This window comes from Dicentrarchus labrax, unplaced genomic scaffold, assembly GCF_905237075.1.
Source record: "Dicentrarchus labrax unplaced genomic scaffold, dlabrax2021, whole genome shotgun sequence".
NCBI classification, from domain to species: domain Eukaryota; kingdom Metazoa; phylum Chordata; class Actinopteri; family Moronidae; genus Dicentrarchus; species Dicentrarchus labrax.
This window is the reverse complement of record NW_026136714.1, coordinates 22,066,160-22,084,212: the sequence shown is the minus strand read 5'-3', so window position 1 is coordinate 22,084,212 and position 18,053 is coordinate 22,066,160. Positions and strand designations below refer to the sequence as shown.

Sequence of the window (18,053 nt, the reverse complement as noted above, 5' to 3'; positions counted from 1 at the left end):
AAAGGAAAGGATTTGTGTACTACCACTACCAGTGTATCCTGGTTTGAAAGTCAATGATGTTGCCTACACAGTTCAGTCAGATGTTCTGCGGCTCGCCAGCTGTTGTACTGCGGTTTGCGGTTTTCTGCACTTTTTGCATGGACAAGGTAACATTATATGATTATATGTTAAACAAAGCATGGTAAAGGAAAGTGACTCAGAAAACAATAAGAGGACACTGTAGAGGAGCTGTGTTAGTTTAGCAGGTTATTCTGGGTCTGCAGAAAAAAAGAGAAAGACAGACCACAGGTGAACAAGAGTGCTGCATTGTCACAATGTAGAGAAGTAAAAGTCCTGCATACAAATTCTTACATTAGTAAAAGCACTGACCTTGGTGTCCTGAATAGCTTTTCAATGCATAGAAGTACACTGTATAAATATCTCTATGTGTGTATGCAGGTGTGTCTGTGCACCAGTACAGTTCCTGGTCTGGGTTACGGGATCTGTGCAGCTCAGAGGATTCCACAAGGAACCTGGATCGGCCCGTTTCAGGGAGTCCCGCTGCTGCTGGACAAACTGCACTCTGGGGCCGTCAGAAACACAAGACACCTGTGGGAGGTAAGAGGGTGGGAACGGTGTGGATTTATGGGTGCTGTAGTGTCCAAAGAGCCTCGCAGCATTTTTCATTTGTACGACGAGTGGCTTCAGTGGAAAGTGAACCCTCAACCCTGTCCGTAGATGCACAGGAATCGAATCCCTGTCTGGATGATGACAGGTGTAGGTGCGTGTATGTGGTTGGCCAGCGTGGAAAATTCAACATCAGAGATTTTTTCCAAGATTTAGTTCCAACAAACTTTTTTTTAAAGATATTTTGGACAATATAGGTATGATTGAAATGTGTTGAGTGTCATCTGAGTGGAGATATAAGATATCAGGGTTGTTTATCACCTTAACGACACTGACTGGGAATGGGAAGTATGGGGAAATCTGTAACTCATTTTGCTATGTATTGCTGCTCCACATAAAATAAGATTAACTATCATCATTACAACTAGCCCAAACAGTCTCTCAAAAACAAACCTATTTATCTATTTCTATCAATTTATTTATTTTTGAGAAATGCAACCACACTTCTGTTGTTTCTACAGTTTGAGAAAGCAAACAAGTTTGAGGCATGTTATTGCAGGTCTTGAAAAGTATTAAAAAGCATTGTATTCAGTTTCTGGGAAAAAAGGCCACAGAAGTCTAAAATTGAACTTACAAGTATTAAATATCGTCCCTAAACCAACAGTGGGATTGTGGTGCAGGAGGCTGTTTAATCCTTTTTTGTGGTGTTTAAGTCAGAACCATCAGACCTGCAGTGAGCACTGTTACAACAGCAGCTAGGAACTAAAATAAACTTAACTAAATTAATCATTTTTAAATGGGTAATCCATCCATCAATTTCATGCCGGTCCAGCTTACATCATTTAATTAATTATATCATTAGAAATGATTGTTACGAGTGGAAAGTACTGAAAAAGAAATAAATAAAATTATATTTCGGCAAATTTAACTTGGTGAACCTGCAGAACATCCCGTGCTGGCTGTGCATGTTTATTGTTGGTGAGTGCCAGTTGTGTGGTTCTGTTTGTATTTGAGTGTGTGTGTGTGTGTGTGTGTGTGTGTGTGTGTGTGTGTGTGTGTGTGTGTGTGTGTGTGTGTGTGTGTGTGTGTGTGCTTGTGGTCAGCGTCATGTCACCTTTCAGTCCATTGATCAGAGCAGATTGTATTTACATACAGTGGCAGGAGAAAGTCAATGTGGCAGTTATAAACAGCTGCATTAGCATTAGCGAGAGAGAGGGAGAGACAGAGAGGGAGAGGGGGGAGAGAGAGAGGGAGTGAGGGATGCTGGGAGACAGAGAGATAGATGAGTCCCTTGTGGCCGAGCTGGTAAAGGTCAGTCAGACGTCGGTTGACCGGACATCAGTCTCTCTGCTGTTGACCGCAGCAGGACATCAGGAGGGGGGGAATAGGGGAGATGGGTTGGTAGGTGAGGTGGGGTGGGGGTGGTCTGCAGCGGGTCATAGGTCAGAGGTCACAGGGGGTGGGGCATGCACACATCATAGGCCAAGTCCAGCAGGGGCAAGGAGCTCATCATGTCAGGATTTGTGCTTCAAACAGAGAACATGAAAGCACTGAATTCACTGACAGCAGGATTTTCCTGATAATCTGTCTTGAAGTATTTTATCTGATACATCTACAGTCGCAGTCGGACAGTTTTTCATTTCAGTTCCTTACCTGTCGATCACTTTCAGCTGTCAAAGGCACAGTCAAACAGCACTTTGAGTGTCTTAAGCCTCTGTAATGTGACATATATGTGAGCTGGGTAAGAGGTATACGATCTAACTATACTGGAACTGGATCGGATAGCTCAAAAGTGGGCCTGATGATATCCACAAGCTAATGGTCAGGTTCAGTTTTATGTGTTGGGCGGATATAAACTCTCTCCAAATCACATCACATTTGACTGGATACTCAAAATATTGGAACATATAGTAACAGAGAAAAGTTATTTTTTATATATTTGTATATAATAAAATGTTTTTGACATATTTACACCAAGAAATAGTAGAACAAGAATGCAGGGACACTGGATTGGAACTTAGAAAATGTTTATTTCATTGAACCGAGTCTTCAATAAGAACTGACAGATGATTCATAAGGCGACATTTAAAGTGATCACTGAGTGATCTTTTGAGTGTGACACATTTTCTATTTTCTATATGTTACAACTTAATTTTCAGAATATATATACTTCTTTCACTTAAAATGATAACTTTATAATGTTAAAATGTTCTCAGTACTAGAACTTTACTCTCATATACAACTTTTTACCCCAAAATTTGTTTTTACTCTTCTCTTAAAATCTAGAGGTAGAAAGTCACTTTGTGTCATTATTTGTTAGAGATAAAACTGTGAATGTCCAGCCATATTGACATCCAGCTCATTAGCCAGACTGGGATTTATTTATTAACTCAAATATAATATAATTGTAAGATTATTTGAATTTGATGCTTGAGTGATAAAAAGACTTAAAGATTATAGTTACATCTTCATTTAAATAACTGTTCCTAAGATTACCAAAATCAAACCTTTATTCAGCTCAGGAAATAGCTGTTTCTTCACAGGTTATGAGATATGAAAATATACAGGGTGTAAAAATACTAGAGGAAACTATGTTTTAAATACTAATAATTTCTGGATATACAATAAAATCTGGAGTAAAGGGGGGGGAGGTATAATCTTGTGTTCTCTACAGTGTTTTTTAGTAAATTACCCACATTCATGGATTGTACAGCTCTGATTGAGTCTTTGTTGTTGTATTTGGACTCAGCAGAGTCGGGCTGGGACCCAGTATGGGGTCTAAAACCAGCCTTTGAACCTCTTGGCCCTGGAGAAATGCTGATCCGATAACCCGGCCCTAACCATCGGCAGATTATCGGCTGCCGGGCTAAAACCGGTCATTAGGCCTATTGATGAAGAAGCTTTACACACAGATCCCATTAAAACTCACTGGTTGTTAAACTCGCTTATTGATGCCCCCCAAAACAGGAAGAGATATTTGTCCTATAGCCAATCAGGGAGCTTGTGTCATGTTGTCTATGGTGTCCAGGAAGGGCCAGTTTTAATTAAGACACTTGCCGTTATGTCTGGGTGGAACAGTGGAGGATTTTCTGGTGCTGCAGTATTTTACGGCTCGACAAATTGATCTCCTCTGAGGCAGAGCTCAGTGTTTGAGAGTTTATGGAGGAATAATTCTTTAACTATCTGACCTGGAGCTTTGTCACTTACTGTTTCTGTACTGTGGTGAAGAGTTCTTAATACAAACATTCCTTTAATATCAGTATTATTTCTTGTGATTTTTAACCCCATATAGGTGGGCTGTGATGAAGGACAGTGAATTATTTACAGAATGCTGTATAGATTATGTTTAGTTTAGTTGATTAATCAGTTAATTGATGAAAAATGAATGGACAACAATTTCTCTTTCTTTCTTCATTTTCTGGTTTCTACAATGTGAGGCTGGGGTGCTTTTCTTTTTATTATTTTTCATAATTGTAAACAGAATATCTTTGGACTGTTGGTCAGACAAAACAGGAACTCTGAAGATTTCCTCTTGAAGTCTGCTCCAGTATCCATGCAATAAGTCATACATAGATCATTTGAAGAAGGAAAAAGAAAGGAAGGAAAGACAGAAAGGAGAAGGAAGGTAATATAATGGTAATGATGGAAGGAAATAGTGAATGAAGAAAAGGAAAAAGAGGATAAAAAGAAGTAAACAGAAAAGAGAAGAATAGAAGGAAATAGGAAGTAGAGAAGGAATGCCAAAAGGAAGCACAAGAAGAAAGATATTCATGATGTTTTCTGTGCTTATCTGATGCTGAATGTAAAAATCCTTGTTTATTTACATTTAGTTTATTAACATATGTTTTTGGACATTTAAAAACTTTGAGAAAGCTCAGATAGCGAGGTGCAAAATAATCTATTCTTATTCCATCCAAATGTATTCATGTCACAGTGCTCACCTCCAGTAAACCGCATTTTATTAATGTGATTTCTGTTAAAAGAGTTGTCACAAAAAAAGTGGAGGAGATGGACGCAGCTGTACAAGTTGTTGTAAATTGGCTTTCAGAAATAGCAACTCTTAGATCATCATATTTCTTTGTTAAGTTAACTGCTCCCAGCAACCACCACTGCACCTTCCTGATTGGTTACGGTAAAACAAAAGTGCCTCCCAAACACAAAGGATGTCAAGGAGACAAATGGTATTTTAGTCTAATAAGCATCTAGGATATTATCTTTTGTGAAATCTGAATTTTTAGGGCAGTACCTCCAGCCACAAGATAAACATAGTAAGAAATATAACATTTCCCTGTGAAATGTAGTGAAAAAATGTCTCCTATAGTGGAAACACTGTACTCCAGCAAAGTACCAGAACCTCAGACTTGTACAGTAATTGAGTGACACTGCAATAAATATTCCCACTTTCATCTGACCGTGCTTGTTGAGGGAAGGGAAGGCAGTTTCTCATTTTCCCCCTGCCTGGATTTTCCCGAGGATTCGGACCGAGGTCGTTCTGATTGAAAAGAATGTGCAGTGAAAACATGAGAAACGTCCTGAAGTCACAGCTCTGACCTCGTCCTCTGGGGTTTTACGGGAGTTTTCTTTTGGACAGATCCGAGACTGGACGAGCTGTCAGCACAGAGTCCGTGAAAACAGCCCCAAACATCATAACTTCAGAGCAGCAAAGAAAGGAAAACTTCAGCTGCACAGTTTGAGGCAAAATATTTTGTTAGTGTGGGATGTTGATGAGACACATGAGGATTCAGAAAATTCCAAAACGCCTGTTGGTATCTTGGCTTTTTGCATCTTAAAACAGATAAATCTATTTTCTTTGTCTGTTTCTTGTAACTGAGTCATTGTTGTCCGCCTTTACACGCCTGTTGGTCTGTCCATTTGTGTTTGTCTGTATGTCCATCATCGTATTCCCACTGTATTCCCTACAGAATTCCCATTGACTTTGTGTTTTCAGTGGTTTGTGGTCACAGCGTCCAGTAAAGGCTCTGTAATGTTTTCTTGACTGATGTCATTATTTAATGTTTGTGTGGCTGTCTGTATTCTGCGTTTTATTAAAGGGTCTGATCGCCATTGACATCATCAGTTTCATTACATAATCATCAACGGTTTTATGTCAAATTACATGTTTTGGTTTCCTGTTGCTTGGATTTCAGTGAGGCGTTTGAGTTTTTATCGGTGGAATTTTTGAATGAAAGCAGTGAATTGCTGCATTATATCAGTGCGGTTACTGATATAATAAAGCAGTTCAGTGGTTTTCAAGTTTATCTGAAGAGTCTTGACAACTTGAGGCTTATGGATACAATGACGCAGAGCTGTAAATGTGAAAAGATCCAAGTCCTCTGAGCAGATTTGTTTGAAAGAAAATTATATAACCTGGTCCGGAGCAACTGGAAGGACTTTTAACAGGGTTTTCTGTCACAAAGTGGAGGTTTATAGTAACTTAGGGGCGGGGTCCAAACTGTTAATGGCTCCTACTAAATACGTAAATCTTTGAAAATGCCTGTGTTGGGGACTATGGCGGACTTTTGTTGCTCTAGTGAGTATCTGGAGCAACAGGACAATGTATGTGGCACCGTGGCAAAATAAATACAGTGTGTGCTTTATTATGTGACATGTGCATTACACATTCTTTTATGTCTGGTTTTTAGGTGTGTCACAAAGGTAGCACATGTCTGTCTGCAGCTCTCGATGGCACAATGGTAGAACTGGATTACATTATCAATGAGAAAGAGAATGTGTATGGCATGGGAACTTGGACTGTTTTTTTTAATCGAAAAAGCGATCACTTTTTAATTCAAATGAAGATGCCACCATGTATGGTCATAACCATGGGTTGGGGGCATCATCCCTCCTCTTTGTCCCCTAATTTCCTGTCATATCTTGACTATGCCTGTCACATAGAGGCTGGAAAGAAAACAACCACCGACTCTATGAACAAACAAAACAAAAAAAGAAATGGTCTTTGGTGAAACTAAGCAGGGCTGGCTAAATCAAAGAAAAAGTCAGTGCCCCTAAACTGATCTCTAATCTCTGACATGTTGACAACACATTTAGTTTAGTCTGTTGAGGTGTTTTGCCTAGGATGAAGCACATGTTGATCATGCTGTCAGGCTGTGTCCTCTTTGCTCCTGTTGTGTCCAATCGAAACTCTGCTCAGTTCAGAACTAGAGTTGGATCTGACCTGTGACCAAGGTGGATTAGAAAGTGTGAACCAGTTTGGGCTCTCTGTGGCTCCCAGGAGATCATGTGACTTTAAGGTCTGACTGCGGCCACTATAAACCACCACTCATCCCGGCTCTGTTTGGTTAAACCCACTCGGTGAGTCGGGTTAACGCAGTTCATTTCTCCTCTCTATGTGACATCACCCTGTAGGCATGGAAACGGTAGGGGTTCAAGAACAAAGACTGGGGTTTTCCATCAGGACCTTCATGTTAGAATAACACAGAGTGTGTGTGCACATGTGTGTCTCTTTATAATCCAGGAGCATGTTTGATCAGTGTGTTTTTGCACAGTGATAGAGCCTCTGGTTGTTTCCTCTTCTGTGTCGGTGGCTGTGGGGGCTTTGCATGCTGTGATGAGCTACAGTACAAATGGTTACATGTTCTCTTCGTGTCACAGGTTTGAAAGCATCTCTGGATGTTTGCCATTTTCGGTCTGCTCAGTTTATCAGCGTTATGCTGTTGCTCATCAATAAATTACCATTGCATTAAAAGGTGCAATGTTTAATGCATGGCCACATGTTCCAAAAAAATAGGGGGCAGCATAAATGTTCTACCACAAGTAACTATGAACCGCTACTATGAACCGCTGAGCCCAGTACAGTGATATGAACCAAAAATAAACAGATATTGATGAAAAGGAAGCCGAAATAACTGCATCATGATGCCCATTTGTAAAAAGTCTGATTTCATACTTTGCCGGTTCTGTCCGCTTGCCTACATGCAACAACTTTTAAAATACTTGTTTTCTGAATGGAGTTGGGATTGATAAGCGCTATTTGCTGACATAGTTCATATAGCTTGAATCAAGTAACACATATTTTCAGAACTTACCAGGTAGTTAAACCTTTTCTACCTTCTTTATCCTTCTCATCCCAAGGGAAGGGTTTTAGACCTCTAGACTGAGTAAACTTCTGGAAGGTGAACATTTTGTACCCTTGACTTCACTCTGATTACTTGTTGACTAGGTTGGTGTTGAAGGCTTGGTCAGATTGACAGGTGAGCTTAATGGCAAATCAAGAGGGTGAGGGACAGTGGGAAGAATAATTAATCTGAGTTATTCATGCTCATACTCCACCTTCAAAACTTGTTATATACAGATACAGTTTTGAGTCTCCGTTTTCATGGTTTCAGGTTTCAATACGCAAGAGAAGACAGAATAAGGTAAATCATCACACTAGTTTCAAATGCAAGACATTGATTGGTGGATGTTGATGGGATCAGTTGGCGAGAGTCAAGCAGCTGGGTTGAGATACATCAGACCAGAGTGTGGAGATCATTGGGACAAATGGGTGAGGGTTGGTGGGACAGGTAGGCAGGGTTGATGGATGATCATACCAGTGGTTTGGAGTCAGTGGGGCAGCTCGGTGGAAGGTTAGGATTAGGAGGGTGAATGTGTGGATGGGAAATTAGAGGGTCGGGTCATTGGGTTACAGGGTCGGTTGATTTGACAATATGCATATAAACCATTAGAGGATATAGATTTGTCAACCATCACAAATGCAAACCTCTTTAATATTTCTTGTTGTCACTGTTAGGTTGAGGCAAATAATGCTATAAATCAATGTGTACAGGAACGTTTTATAGTATTATTGGATTTAGATGATTTTGCCATCAATGTACCTTGTTTATTTTATCTTTATTTCAACAATTTCTTAATATATCATGTTACATATCATTATATTAGTAGATGATTATAACATATACTGATGACCAGGACTCTATCCTCATCGTCCGCACCTTGTGATAGCTGTGGGTCAGTCCAGTGAGTAAGTGGGATTGGTATATGTGGTGCAACTGGTCCGTTGGGTAGGTAGGTGAAGCAATTGGGTATACGGGACATATGGGTGAGTTAGATGGGTTAGGAGTTAGTTGATGTTTCTCAGTTGGGGGGAGGAGGTGTTTGTTGTCTGGTGGGTCAAGGTCCATGAGATTAGTAGGTAGGGGCTTTTTGTTTTGATTGTTGGTACCTTGTATGGGTGGTGGTACGTCAGTCCTGTGGGTGGTTGTACCTCAGTCCTGTGGGTGGTGATACCTCAGTCTGGGTGTGTTGGTGCTTGACGCTCTGCTGCTCCTCGCTGCTCCTCATTGTTTTGTGAGAAAGCAGCAGCTCTGCCTTCAGATGGGAACTGGCTGCTGTTGATACTGAGGTGAATCAGGGTCGGTTATCTAAATATTATCCATTTCTCTGAACGATTATTACCCTCCTGATTTATGAGTCGGCTCGCTGCTTACTGAAAACAGTTTCAGATGGTGAAGGGGCTCTCGCTGGAGGCCCAGACTGTTGCTCTTGGGCATGACGGCAGCGGAGGTGGTGATGGTAGCAATGGCAGCAGGGTTTATGAGGCTTACCGCTGAAAAATGGACACCTCAATGACAGGTTGTGTTTAAGAAAACTGAGAGATTTGGTGAACGAATACCAGCCTAGATGAATGAAGAGGAGTCTGTCTTTATTTTGGTTTTATTTAACCCTCATTTCATTTCACCTGGCAAGTCGACCATGAACACTTTTTGTGGTTACAGAAGATTTAGCTTCCAGATTGACATCAGAGAATAGAATCGGGTGGATATGGAGAGTGTGTATGATGATGATGAAGAAGGGATGGATGAGACAAATGAGAAACTGAGAAAGTGCGGTACATCCATTGTTTTGGTTCATTGGTCCATTTTTTTATAAAGGCTTGGTAACACACACAGCTGGTCACTGTGTGTGTTCATGGTGATGAAGGAACACATCTTGTCTTGTGTAATGAAGTTACCTTCAGGGATTGAATTGATTATTCAGTTTAAAGGTTTTAAGGCAGATTTTTTTTATCATTATTTATCAATTTTAACCTAATTCCAGCTCTTTGGTTTACCGGCCCACAATTTTTTAATTTTAATTAGACATTAGTTGGTTGAGTTGAGTTTAGATTAAAGGTCCAGTGTGTAACATTTAGAAGGATCTATTGGCAGAAATTAAATATAGTATGCATAGGTATGTTTTCAATAGTGTATAATCAACTAAATATAGGAATTGTTGTGTTACCTTAATTTTTTAGGAACCTTTTTATGGCAAGTGAAGCTGTGGTGACTCATAACAAAAATCCTGGTTACTGTTCTGTTAGTATACTAATCAAATATCTTGTTACAGAGATCTCTTTTATCACTCACAACTGCCAGCATTCAGCCTGAAATAACCTACCTTTGTTATACCACCTTTTAGTCAGTGATTATGAGTCACTTACTTTAGAGTTAAAGTCCTTTTTCATGAGTTGTTCACACTATTTTGTCCACCACCTGCAGGAGGAGGACGAGATACACCAAGATTAGGAAAAAGAGGAAGAGGTGAAGGAGGAAGGAGAAGGGGAGGAGGGAGTGAGGAGGAGACGTAGTAAGATAAGGAGGAGTAGAGGCCGATGAAGAGAGCAGATAACAGTAGAATTAGCGGAGTTTCATTGATTAGCTGTAGAACAGAAGTGTGCGAGCATTGATCGTCTCTCAGGAACAGTTTTACAGGATTTGGACTGATAAAGAAGAAGAAGAAGACAACGGTGTGTTCTGTAGAGAAAGAGAAGAAAAAGAAGCAGACTGACAGTCTGACTTTTTCTGACGCTGATGTTGTGTCTGCAGACACTGCTAATTGTTTACTGAGCATCTAAACATCTTCTGTACTGATGATAGAAACAGCGGATGTGTTGCATTAGACAGTTTTGCTGAAGTGCTGTGTTCATGTGCTGGTGGGGAGCTCCGACATCTGATATTTGAATGCCCCACTGGGACCTTATTATTGCAAGAAAATTCAGATACACATTATCCTATACAAAGTGTCTGTATAATTTGTTGTGAGAATTTTATTTTCTGAAATATACAGTAGCTTGTGAATGCAACACTTTTCTGCTGCTGGCTCTCAATTCTCAAAAGTCAGAAATGTCCACCAGTGCTTAAATCCACCACAGTAGCAGGCTTTTTAAATGAAGCCTGTAGAAGTGTACTCAGGGTGTGGTCAGTACACTCTGACATCACTATCTTAGCCCACAGATTTACAACATCATCTTAGCCTCAAGATGCTTTGGGGAAACAGGGCTTTCCTCCAGAAGAGGTCAGTGAAGCACTTCTTGGCTTGGTGTTAAGTTCCTCTTTAAAAAAACTACTCTTCATTTCCTTACTACCAGAGGTGATTAAAAAGGGGGGAGGAAGCAGGAAGGGAAGCCTGGATAATCTTTACAATTCCATTAGTTGTTCTTATATATGATTGACTTGAAATCACCTGAAATGTTGCATAAACAATGACTCCATAGTAACAACTCTAGCTGAGCACCGCTACATGTACTTTCTGAGCAGATCAGTTGTGCATCTCAACACACTCTGGAGGAGCCATCATATTTTCTTTGTATGAAGGTTGCCTTCCTGAATTAGCTACTCTTTTACAGTGTGTATTACAAAGCTTTTCTTGGATTATTTTAGCTGAGCATACAGAATATTTCTATCTTTTCGGCACAAGGTGTGAGGTTTCTCCAAAATCTCCAAACACATTGCTAAATTTTGCCTGAAAAGCTCTTTGAAGCAGACCTAAGTCTCTGTGTAATCTACCAGCAACCAGTTAAATTTTTTTTAATCACGTCACAGTGGCTTCAGTTCAAAATTTAAAAAAAACATATAATCTTGAGTAAACTCAGGATGACCTGCTGAACTCTGCTGATGGATGATCTGAAATGTTTTGGTGTTAAAAAGCTTCAAATACACTCTGCATGTTTGTGTGTGTGTGTGTGTGTGTGTGTGTGTGCATGCATGCGCGTGTGTGTGTGTGTGTGTGTGTGTTTAAGTGAGAGAGGGTTGTAACTAACTCCTTTAACTGTCTAACACCTTTAGACATGATAACTCACAGCTGCATTAGTGACACACACGACACACACCCAGTGATAAACACATTTAACACACACACACACACACACACACACACACACACACACACACTTATCACACACACATTGTCTTCTGATGGTGAAGCAGCCATTTACATGCCAGCGTTGCTTTAGAGCTGTAGTAAGTGTTTTCAGCTGATAACTGAACCACATTCCTGCCTGGAAACATACATACAGACACAAACACACATACACACACACACACACACACACACACACACACACACACACACACACACACACACACACACACACACAGGGTATCTCTGTAGCGTCTGCTCGGTCCAGACAAGGAGAAGATTTACTCTCTGTAATAAGGTCAAAAGGTCAAAACACTGTCAGTAAATTTCAGACACACTTTCTGTCTCTCTCTCTCTCTCTCACACACACACACACACACACACACACACACACACACACACACACACACACACACACACACACACACTCACTCAGCTGTTGGCTGAAGTTGTGCAGATCGCTCACCAGCAGGCGTCACTCAGAAATAAAGAGTGTGTTCAGCACAAAAGGCTACATTTTTGTCACTGGCTCACTATTATTATCAATATTATATAGAAAATTCCACTGAAAATCTGTATTTTAAAGGAGTAGTTCAGCATTTCAGCTAAGTTGCTAAAATACTCTATTACAAGTGAAGGCCCTGCATTTAAAATCCTACTTAAGTGAAGCAATATCAGTAAAATCTATACTTAAAGTATCAAAAGAACTCTGCAGAAAACGGACTAGACTTTTATTAGATTGTTAATACTAATACATCTGTGTATGCTCTGGGTGGAGTTAGTTTACTTTATGTACAGTTTTGTCCAGTGGTTCCCAATCTAAGGGTTGGCCCCCTCCAAAGGGTCACAAGATAAGTCCGAGAGGTTGTGAGATGATCGGGGAGGAGAGAAGAAAAAGCTCTAACTTTATGTTGTTCATCGGCTAGCTTTAAAGATATGGTTACCTCTGGATTGAACAAAGCAAGCTGTTTCCCAGTCTTTATTGCTAAGCTAAGTCAAGCAGCTGTTGGCCGTTGCCTCATATTTACCATATAAACATGAGAGGTTTCAATCTTTTCATCTCTCTCTCTCTCGCCCAAAACGAAATAAGAGTATTTCCCAAAATGTCAAACTGTTCCTTTAAATATCAAACACTCCCACCACTTGAAATGTGGCTGTGTTTGTTGCTCGTGGCAAACGTAAGTACACATAGCTGTGTACGACAAAGATAAACAGCTAGATGGAAAATGGAACCACTGTGTTTAGTCATACAACACACACAGAGAGGAAGAGTGGATTAATCTGCAAGAGACTTTAAGAAGGTTTATATATATATATATATAAATATAAATATACATTTGTTCATATAATTGCTGTTACTGTCAAATTCCCCTTAGAAATGCCATGAGCAGAATCAGGGAACTGTTTCACCTTGTTTGTTTGATGTACAGTGAGGTTTACATTTACTGAATCTTTATGTTTTGTAATTCAGTGTTGCTGATGCCTTCCTCAGTGAGCAAAATGCACACATACACACATCATATAAGAAAAAATAAAGGGCAAAGGTCTTCAAACTTCAAAAGACAATTTTTTTACTCCAATCAGTTTACTGTCAGTTGTAATTCAAGATTTTGTTGTTTGAACTTTCCAGGCAACAAGTGTGAGTGCTGTGATGCTTTTTCATATTTCGATATAATTGTAGTTTATATAATGTCCAAAAACAAATTAGAGTTTTACTATGACTTAGTTGTACACTTTTTTTTCCTTTCAGATTTCAGTATAAAATACAAATAACAGAATATCTGAGTTCGGTAGATAGCCTCATTGTGTGTGTGTGTGTGTGTGTGTGTGTGTGTGTGTGTGTGTGTGTGTGTGTGTGTGTGTGTGTGTGTGTGTGTGTGTGTGTGTGTGTGTGTGTGTGTGTGTGTGTGTGTGTGTGTGTGTGTAGCTGTAAGTGAAGCTCTGACAGCAGAGATCAATGACTGAAAGAGTGAGCTGTAATCCACCCTCTTAAATACACACATAGTCTGTAAGCGTGCATGCGTGTATGTGTATGTGTATGTGTATGTGTATGCGTCTGTGTGTGTGTGTGTAAGAGAGAGAGAGAGAGAGAATTAATCCTCCCCTCTTGCTTCCACTCCTCTGGTTCTTGTAAATGTAAAGAGGCAAAGACTGACAGATTAGACTCTCCATCTCTCTGACATCCTCCACTTCAGTTTCACTAAAAAGCTCAAAGTAAATAATCACTACTTTCTGTTAGTGACTTCTTCATTAGACCTGTAGTTCATTAAAAATAGTAAAATGTATTAATAAAGTACATTATTATTATTAAATAAAATCAGCGAGGTCAAGGAGCTCTCTGGTAGTTGAGTAGTTTAGAGTTTAGTTTAGAAAAAGTAACTTTGCACGGTGTATACATTTTGTATATTTGGAAACTTTGGATGCGCACAAAAATTTTAAAGTTAATGTTGGACACACCAGACAATTCTTTGAGAGTTTTTGAAATTCTAAAAGACACTCGAAAAAGAAATCGCAAAAAAGATCACTTCAAATTAAATTGGGTTCAGGACAGATTAGTAATTACAATTAATGAATCAGTCAACAGAAAATCAATCAGCTATATATTCTCATAATTGATTATAACATTTTTCAGGCAAAAATGTTGGACACCACTGTAAGCTGAATATCACATTGGACTTTGGGAAACTGTGATTTATTTTTTACTAATTACCAACATTTTACAGAACAATTAACTGAGAAAATAAATCTCAGATTAATCCATAATGCAAATAATCATTAGTTGCAGCAGTATATGGCAGATAAACCTTAAAAAACCCATCGCTGTAGTTCTTTTGAACAAAGCACTGAACCCTCAGCTCCTCCAGCAGCCGCAGCTCGTATGATGTGTGGTCTCAGAGTGTGAATATAAAGCAGTGCGGTGCTGAAAGGGTCATCTGTCCCGGACAAACTGAGGGTCAAACAAGGATAATTTATTGAGCTTTCAGAACCTGATGCTGTAGCAAAAAAAAAAGTTTTGTCATGATTGTTGTACTCAGATGGAAAAATGACAGCCGGAGCTCTGAACTGAAGCCGGCAGCCTGGCAGTGTTTGCAACATTTTCTAGCTGTTGAGCTAAACAACATGTTATATTTGGCCGTTTGTCTTGTAGATGGAATTTTGTAGCGATGGATTCGATAAACACAGGCAGCCAAAACGTCTTTGACAGAACAGCATCAAGCTAGAAACCAGCTGCTGGTCTGAGAGGCTTCAGACATTTTACTGTACAGTCAGCAGAGGGTCACACACAGGTGGTTCTGTCAATGTAGGCATGATATAACATATTATCAGAGCAGGTGAAAAAAGTTTTACTACTAAAAACTAAGGATCACTGAACCACGAGGGTCATGACAAAATTCATAAATTCACATTATACACGTTTTACATTTTAATATTTTACAATTCCTATATGTGATTGCATTTTGCAAAGGGTTGTTTTATATGTACAGCACTTTAGGAAATTCAAGGTGCTTTACATAAGGCAAAAAAATGTATTGCATGAAGATTTAAACAACAATTGAAGAGAAAAGAAGAATTAAGCCCCATAGCTCACCTGGTGCCCCATGTATCAAGGCTGTCCTTGCTGCAGCTGCCATGGGTTGGAACCCAACCTGCCTCCAACCTTTTCCTGTCACTCTTCTGTCATTAACAATACAGTAAGATAAGTAACATCTGCACTTTAGATTGAATATTCTGGCAATCTAGAAATAACACAGAGCTTTAAAGACTATTTCATATGGCAACCTGTTGCAAGCTTTGGGTGCTTGTACTCTTTTGGAAAGCAAAAGCCATTGCAGTGCAGAGTAAAGTGGAGCACGGCGACGCGGGAGGCTGTTAAACGTACTGTGATTTGTTTAAATAGACGTCAGTGACAAATGGCTGCGAGTAACAAAAGCTTTAAACAACAGCAGAGTGCAGGAGTTTCATTACATGCTGCAGAGAACATAACACACCACACACACATTCACACTGCTATACCTGTGAGGACCCTCAGGGACAAGAGCAATCCCCCTAGTCCCTTATCTGAACCTAAAGATAATTCTAACCACAACCCTAAAACTAACACTTTTTTAAAACATCCCTTTGAAGTACATAGAAACACACACACACACACACACACACACACACACACACACACACACACACACACACACATAATTTCTACCTCGGAACAGATAGCACTCAGCGACAGAGGGGTAAAAGAAAGGAGTGCAGACAGAGGAATAAATTAAAGACTTATTGCTTCATTGGTAGAATTACTGTAAACAAAGGACACTGTGTTAGACAGAATTAGTTTTTATGTTTCTTCAAAGTAAGACCACATTTCCCATCAGCCCAGTAGACTAGAAGCAGAACTTCCTGAAAAATAAAATATATATAGATATTAATATATATATAGAAATCAAATGCATAAAATATAATGTTTAAAGTTTATATATGACATTAAAAACTAGATGAGACAACGATTTAGATAAAGGAAGAGGAGTACGCAGACAGACAGTCAGTGACAGACATTAAAGTGCTTACATGCAGAGAATAATAAATGAGGCTGTTTCCTTTGATTCTGGAAGTCATTTACAGCATTGATTGTTTGTTGGCTGTATGGACAGCAGAGAGGCCAGCTATTGGCTCAGGTCATCACCTTATAAACGCACTCAACGCCTCCTCAATACAGTCACACTGCATCACCACGGATGGATGGAGGGATGGATTAATAATGAACACACAGTGAGGCTGAGGGAGATCGACTTATTTTAACTGCTGATTGTAGCTGTGAATTCATCAGTTGATTTATTTTCTTTCATTTTTAATTTTTTTAATTACGCTGATCTTACACTGGAAGTTGAGATGTGAAAGTCTGAATTTCTTCATTTTTATATCCACAGTGCCAATAGTTGGTGTCTGGTTTTTTGTATATTAATTTATTTGGTCCACTGGGCAGCATTACTACATTTTCTCTAGAAAAAGTGTAAGAACTGTTGCCATGGACACTAGGGGACTACTCAAATGATAGTATAACACAATAACTATATTTACTAACTCAAAAGAGTGAATTTATTCTGAATTACAGTAAATGTTTCTATTAAGAAACAAAACTACATAGCCTACCTAAAGTGGTGTCTCCTGAAGATCAGTTAATTCGTATATTTACTGGTTGTGAGGAATACTGCTCAGTTTGTAAAAACAGTGTAAGTTGTCCTGTGTGTGTCTGGAGGAGCTTAGTCGAGTATGAGAAAACGAGCCTGGTGATCTAATAGTGATATCATTAAGCTTGTCTCAGCTTGATTGGAGATGACAGATTTATAGTAGTTACAAACTGGAGGTGTGTAAAAGGAATTGTCATGTACTGGACTGGAAGAGTCGAAATGTGGGAAATGTAGGATCCAGTGTTTTTGAAGGTCACGCCATACAATGGACTAATAATCAGTCTCACTTCTTTTTTTAAATAAATATAATAAATAAACTAATCCAGACAACTCTGACAGATTCATTATGTCAGTGTGTGCCCCTGATGGGGTTTGTTGGTTATGCTCTGATTTCTGTCTGTCTCTGGTGCCTCGAATAAAGCATACACAGGCAGATGTGTGAACAAGATAACTATATCAAGAATGCTCCACCAAGTTTCACGAGTTTCCCATTTTTACTATAGAGCTACAGTTTGTAAGAAAATAAAATAATGGCTCAGAAAATACATTTAAAAAGCAGTTTTCTTCCTGTACACTAGTCTACTGTACTTATTCTGATATTGGCTGGTCTTCAGGTTGGATTTAGTGTTTGTTGGAGTCGGTGTGTAGTTTAAATTTTGGATTATAGCCTCACCAATGCCAGTGTGGTGAAATATAAAGTTTATCCTGAGGGTGGCACTAGAGAAGAGGTCATGGGGTCATTTCATTCTCTGGGGAATTTGATCAGAAAATTTCATGGTAATCTGACAATTACATTTTAATACTTCATGTGTAAAAGTGGAACTTTTGACTCCGGTAGAGGAAAAGCCAAAATCATTAGGATTCATCCTTTGGCGATCATGATTATCATTAGAAAATTGTTATTGCGGTCTGGTCTGTTGCTCTGGACGGACTAATAGCACCGACTTTATGCCCTGCCACAAGAGCAGAAAAAAAGGAGACTTGGTTAATGCTTCATGTCCATGCATCATATACTATCTTCCACTGTCACTCTGAAAACGTATTTTTAGACCTCAGAACTTGTTTTAATGGCTAAGACGTTGGCAGGCGGTGCAGCGAGGCTTTTAAGCAGGTGTAAATCAGGTTTGT

The 18,053-nt window shown here is 39.4% G+C and overlaps 1 protein-coding gene across 6 annotated transcripts in view; it reads left to right on the top strand.

The window, feature by feature from the left end:
* Nucleotides 1–18,053, top strand: part of prdm6 (PR domain containing 6) — an 85,169-nt gene that overhangs the window by 14,188 nt on the left and 52,928 nt on the right. For all 6 annotated transcript variants that reach the window (XM_051421876.1, XM_051421874.1, XM_051421875.1 and 3 more), the window contains exon 4: nucleotides 439–597. In XM_051421876.1, the coding sequence (XP_051277836.1) occupies nucleotides 439–597 (159 nt within the window). The remainder of the gene's footprint in view (nucleotides 1–438; nucleotides 598–18,053) is intronic.